At 37.8% G+C, this 6,738-nt stretch overlaps 1 protein-coding gene across 1 annotated transcript in view; it reads right to left on the reverse strand.

The window, feature by feature from the left end:
- The window catches only part of slc38a9 (solute carrier family 38 member 9), a 29,209-nt gene that overhangs the window by 5,285 nt on the left and 17,186 nt on the right, over positions 1–6,738 (reverse strand). The window contains 2 exon segments of the mRNA XM_015401803.1: positions 288–436; positions 2,642–2,755. Of these exon segments, the coding sequence (XP_015257289.1) occupies positions 288–436; positions 2,642–2,755 (263 nt within the window).

Genomic DNA, 6,738 nt, shown 5'->3' on the forward strand with positions numbered 1-6,738 from the left:
CTCATTCATCGAGGCCAGACTAGATTAAACATTTAATCTAACATTTAGTCTGGTTTATCAGGCTAGTTCAGCTTCACCAGAAACATCAAATACAGACGAAGCAGAGAAAAAAAGCTCAGAGGAGGGAGGCTGAGTGGAAAACAGAGATTAAGAAGCGGACCTGAGCAGACAGACGTCAGTCAGACGTTTCAAACAAACATCATGAGGCTCTAAGCTAAATTACTGCACTTTATCATTTAGCCTCCAATAGCAAAGACTGGAAGAATAAACATGTTTTTTTCTCTCACCCGGGATAATGATTTCCAAACAACTGGCTCATGATCTGCACTCGCAGCAGGTAACCCAGGAGAGGGTAGACCGTAATCATCTGGAACAGCAGACACATCCGAGCCACAAACACCATCACGTCGCTGCTGGAGAAGTTATCCAAGAAGTTCTGCAACACGGAGGAAGAATGAATGAAGAAAGAGACGGGCCCAATGAGCCGCCTGGGTTCTGTCAGACCAGCATACCTATAGTCGACACGCATGAGCAAGACTTATATGGATAAAAAAAACAACTGAAGGTCAGATCACCATCCGCTTAAAAAAAAAAAAAACACACCAAAATGTAAGTAATTAAATAGGTTTTTTTGTACCTGACTAAAGGGATAATTTATTACTATGGGATAAGTCAAGATTATTTTTTGTGTAATCTTCTACTGGCTGTTATCAGGTAGAACTGATTGTGTACAACAGGATTTTGAGCAAAGTTTTTACCATTAAATTATGCAAAAGGTGTCAGATGCAAAACATTTCAGAAACCGAATGTATCAAATATGATACATTTGGCATTACAGGGTTAAGAGTAAAAACACTCTTATTTATATTGTATTTATATGATCTAATATAATCGTGCGTTAGGTTGTCATGCAGTGGATGAGCCCACAGAATCATTGTACCATTTTATAGATGATGTTGATGTCGGTGCAGTACTTCTAAAAACCACAGGGGGGGGGGTTTGATGCTTTTAACATAATCTCATTTTGTTAAATGGGTAAAGGTGGAGTTTGCTGGTTATTTAAATATTATTACTATTATTTTATTGGCAAGAATACTTCTTTTTTCTTAGACCGTAGTTTTTTAATATATGTATGCTTTATACTTGGGTGTGTGATATTTTTATCTTGCAGTTGATAAACATAGTAAAATAAATAAATCACAGAGGGGCAGTCATCAACGTAAGGGAAAAGGCAAAAAAAAGAAAAAATAATAGCTGATGTCCCACTTCCAAAATGGCCGAGCATAATATTGTTTAAGAATTGGTGGATTATTGAAGAATAATCTGCTGCACAAAAATTAGGTCTGAAACCAGCGATTATATAAAAAAAAAGATAAATCAAGTTAATTATTTTTTTCAATTAATAATCAGACTGCCAAAGGTTAAAGAAGATGTTTTATGAATTTAAACCAGGTGAAACTAAAACTTTTCCACTTGAGGAGTTCTGATTAGAGCAGATTGACAGAAGAAAATGATGTTTTTATGTTAAATTCAAATGTTTATTTATATTTTTACAATCTTGGTTTAATTCCTGCTCTAAGTGAGTCGCTCTGTCAGCTAAAGGCTGTTTTAGAGTCTCTATATTCCACTTAAGGTTTAATCAAATACTAAAGTATTTGAAGATTATTTCAATCATGAATTAATCTGATTGTTTCAGCCCTAACAATTCTATTCAGTTTATTTCTATAGCTCCAATTCACATCATGTCATCTCAGGTCACTTTCCAGTTCACCAGATCATCCAGTCAGATTGATTCAAAGTTTTCTATCTAAGGAAAAACAGCTGATTGCATCGACTCATTGACTCTTCAGCAATCCCTCACACTAAGCATGCTTGTAGCGACAGTGGAGAGGAAAAACTCCCTTTGAACAGGAAGAAACCTCCAGCAGAACCAGGCTCAGTGTGAGCGGCCATCAGAAATATCCAGCCCCCCCACCCCCACCATGAACCCCATACAGACCTTTTTTTCCTTTCTTTTTTTTAACAGATTAATAACATTTTGTTTTACTAAATAAGTGCTGAGTGTATTTTAAACTATAGGTGGTTGTTTCAGACTTTATTTATATTTTTAACTGATGGAAAATCTTTGTTTTTACCACCAAGCTTGGCTGATAAATTGGCTGCTGTTCAACAGGAACAACTCTGCATTTAACCAAACTGTTCCAATGGAACCTTCTGCACCATTTGAGAGAAAAACTTTATATAGTCCCATTTGGAACAAGCAGGCATGCACCTAGCGCCACGGCTGCATGGTGCCCTGTGGGATGCGGCGAATATAAACCAAGCTTTATTTATAGATAAATTTTGCAGTGCAGAGTCTGGGAAGGTTCTGCCTGATCCATCCATGGTAATAACGAACATAAACAGGAAGGCTGAACCCAGGAAATACAGCCCATCTGGACCTTAAAATTCTGACCGAAGGACAGAACCAAGATGTTAGAAAAAAACAGAACCGCTTCTTTGGTTTCACATCAGAGAAGATCAGGACCTCTGTTGTCATAGCGTCCGTCTGGGTTTTAGTCTTTTATTTTTTATCATGTTTCAACTTCTCTGTTTATTTAGTTTGAAGTTCAGGGTGAAAGAAAAAAGGTTTGAATCTTACTGGTTCGATGCATTCTTTGGAGAGAGGCGGCGAGGGAAAGGCAGCAAAGATCAGCACCCCCACATACATATACGTCCCTCCGACGAGAAGGTACGCCACAGAGAGGTCCCTCACCTGCAGCACATCCATGACACACGTTAGCAAAGGAACCACTGGAGGAGTCACATTTGTTCAACTGTTAGTCCTGAAATTTGGGGCCGTTGGTGAAGAACGGCTGCTGTGTTCACAGAAACCTGGTTCTATGCAAACGGACCTCAGATCCCCATTCAGTCTGATGGATCTGTACAGTCAACACATGATCTACTGGCAAAACAATCTGCAGGTGAAGATCTCAGTCATCCCGGTCATAGTCATTCAAAAAAAAAGTTAAAAATCAATCCACTGGTTTGTTTCCCAGTTTGAAGACGTTTCTCTTCCATCCAGGAAGATTGAGTTTTTCAGAGACTCCAGCAACATGTGGGATGGAGATGTTTTTGCGTTTAATCTTCTCACCGTCATGTTCTACTGCGTTTCTTTTGGATTTCAAAACAAAGTCCAGTGGATTGTTTTTTAACTTCTTTGGAACTCTGAAACACTCATTTCCTCTGCTGGTCCTATGAAAACCAACCAGCATGGTTTCCGTTCCATAATCTCCTGTTATCGGTATTGCAAACAGCTTTGCTTCAGGTAGAATAGCTTTAACCTGGAGAGATCATTACAGTTAAAAGTGTTCAATCAGAGGATCCGTCTTCTAAAAGCAAACTTTTCATCTTCTTATTCCTCTGATGAACAGAAATCTGCTTTAAACTTTAATAATAGGAAGAAACACTAATCCAGATCCTATTCTATGCNCAAATCCATCTGGCAGAGTCAGGTTAGGAGTTTGCTTGTTATTTGTATGGTCGTACGGCCCCGCTTCGTCTGTCTGGTTATGTGGGGTTTCTATTCTCACTTTGTTTGGGAAAGTGGGAGGGGGGCTTTTTTTTTTTTTTTTTTTTTTGCTGTTCATAAAATATTTAATGTGTTTCGCTATGTTGTCAGACTAACATGAGTGCACTGAAGCCATTCTGCTAATAAAATTCTGTGTACCGTAACACATCATTACAAGGTGTTGGCGTGACTTTTACTGGTTGGAATGTCAGGGGGTTGGGGGGCGTGTCCTGAAAAGGGCTAAAATATTCTTTTATTTAAAATCCTTATCTGCAGACATTGTTTACCTCCAGGAAACCCAGATGAGACCAGGTAAGGAGGGGTTATTGAGATGCAGCTGGGCAAACATTTCAGGGGGGGCATTTCTGATTGGTAGAACATTTCCTTTTAGGCATCTTTCCACTGGGACTGACCCTAATGGCAGATCTATACTGCTAACAGCCTATCTATGTGCTTTTCATGTTACGCTTCTTAATGTATACGGTCCCAACTTTGATGATCTGGGCGGGACTTAAACTGTGTGTTTGACACCTACCTGGACAGGTAAGCCCAAACAAGACAGCCTCCCTCCTCCTCCTCTGCGGTTCTGCACTCAACAAATTTGGTTGATGTTTGGAGACTACAGCATCCAGTGGAGAGGGATTACTCCTTTTTTTTTTAAATATGCATAAATTCTATTCAAGAATAGATTATTTTCTTCTTGATTCTAAATTAATATCTAATGTTATATCTTCCAAGTATCATTTAATTTTAATCCCAAACCACTCTCCAATTTCACTAACTCTCAATCATAAGAATGGTGCTTTCATTAATCCCTGTTATCAGAGGAGACACCAATGATAAGAACTGACTTTATTTTATGGGAAACATTTAAAGTTGTGATCAGGGGACATATTATATCTTTTGAAAAGTTCCTGAAAAACAAAAACTGGAAACGCCTTGCAGAAATTTAAACTGAACTTGCATGCTTAGAATCTAAATACAGGTCCTCTCTCAATCCTTTGATTCTACAAAATATTCTATTCTAAAATATGAATATAACACGGTCCTCTCCAGGCAGGTGCTTGATCAGCTGTTTAAAATAAAACAGAAGCACTTTGAGCTTAGTGATAAGCCTCATAAATGACTGACTCAGCTGCAGGGCTTAACTGGCTAACAGGGAAATAGAGAAAATTAAGTTGAAGGCCGGAAAAATCATAGTTGAACCAAGAAGCATAAATGAGTCTTTAAAAGAATATTAGGAAACATTTCAAACTGGCTCAGAGAATCTCCTGAGGCTGATTGAAGCCTCGCAGGTCAGACTTCACTGTGGAAGAGATCCTCCATGTAATCCAATCATTCTCCACTGCCAAACCCCGGGACCAGACGGTTTAAGAACTGAGCTCTATAAAAGATACGCTCCTCTCCTCCGCAGGATGATTGCTCACTCTGATTCAGGAAATTCCCCCCCACCATGTATGAAGCTAATGTAACATTATTACATAAGGAAGCAGGGATGAGACAGAGCTTCCATCATATCGTTCTATTTCTATTAAATTCTGACATTAAAATATTTGCTAAAGTACAGGCACAGATTTTTTTCAGATATCTGCAAATTAGAAATTATGTTCAAATTAATATCTCGAACTTCGTATCTCTCCCAGAAGAAAATAAGTTATGCAGAATAATGTTGGGATCCCCAGAATTAAGCTTTGTTGGCATCTTTGCAGAGGGAATCAATTTAGCCACAGACTCTCTGAGGGCTGCATGGGAGGAGAGGCTGGGTTTGCAGACTGGGAGGTCTGGGAGGACTGGATCATGCTCTATTAATGTAAAGAACCAGTTTATTCAGTTTAAGCTGTTTCACAGACTCAACTATTGCACAGAATATTCCCATCAATATCTCCAAAATGTGACAGATGTAAATCTGCTGATGGCTCCTTGACTCGTCTGTTCTGGTCATTCCCGAAGCTCTTTCCTCATTGGTGCAACATTTTCAAATGGTTTTCTGAAGCGTATAAGTTCATCTCCATTCCAGACTCCAGATTGCATCGTTAGGAGACTCTCTCTCTCAGGAAATGCAGCATTTCTATACAAACGACTGTGGTTTATGGAACGGTAATAGCTAAGAAATTAATATTAAGGTTGTGGAAACCTGACAAGGTTCCTCGGTTTAAGATGTGGCTAAGAGATTTTACTGAGATTATTTATTCAATAAAACTGTGGTATGATGTTCTAATAAGTTCTGTAGGATCTGCAGGCGGTTCTGGACCATATTTGACCCTGACAGCCTCTCAGTTTGTTAGCACGCTACCCAGGCCTTCATAGACCTGTAGTACCATCCTAAAGTGTAAATGGTAATCAGTGCAGTCTAACCGTTCCTTTAATAACTTTCCATCTTTTCTCTCTTCCTGTCTCTCTTCTCTTTCCCTCCATCATTGAAAGCTTTTTTTTTTGTATTATTACTATTGTTGTATTGGCAAGAATATTTTTTTTTTCTTAAACTATAATTTTTTTAATATATGTATGCTTCATACTTGGGTGTGTGATATTTGTATCTTGCACTTTGAAAACTTGATAAACATATATTTAAATAAATTAATTAATTAATCAGAGATGGGCAGTCATCCACTTAAGGGAAAAGGAAAAAAAAAAAAGAAAAATAACAGTCGATGTCCCTCTTCCAAAATGGCCGAGCATAATATTGTTTAAGAATTGGTGGATTATTGAACAATAATCTGCTGCACAAAAATTAGGTCTGAAACCAGCGATTATTTAAAAAAAATAGATAAATCAAGTCAATTATTTTTTTTTGTCAATTAATAATCAGACTGACAAAGGTTCCTTAAAGAAGACTTTTTATGAATTTAAACCAGGTGAAACTAAAACTTTTCCACTTGAGGAGTTCTGCATAGAGCATAACAGAAGAAAATGATGTTTTTATGTTAAATGCAAAATATCTTGTTTAATTCCTGCTCTAAGTGAGTCGCTCTGTCAGCTAAAGGCTGTTTTAGAGTCTCTATATTCCACTTAAGGTTTAATCAATTACTAAATTATTTGAAGGTTATTTCAATGATGAATTAATCTGATTGTTTCAGCCCTAAAAATTCTATTCAGTCTATTTCTATAGCTCCAATTCACATCATGTCATCTCAGGTCGCTTTCCAGTTCACCAGATCATCCAGTCAGATTGATTCAAAGTTTTCTAT

Source organism: Cyprinodon variegatus, unplaced genomic scaffold, assembly GCF_000732505.1.
Source record: "Cyprinodon variegatus isolate N-32 unplaced genomic scaffold, C_variegatus-1.0 Scaffold1261, whole genome shotgun sequence".
Taxonomy (NCBI): Eukaryota; Metazoa; Chordata; class Actinopteri; order Cyprinodontiformes; family Cyprinodontidae; genus Cyprinodon; species Cyprinodon variegatus.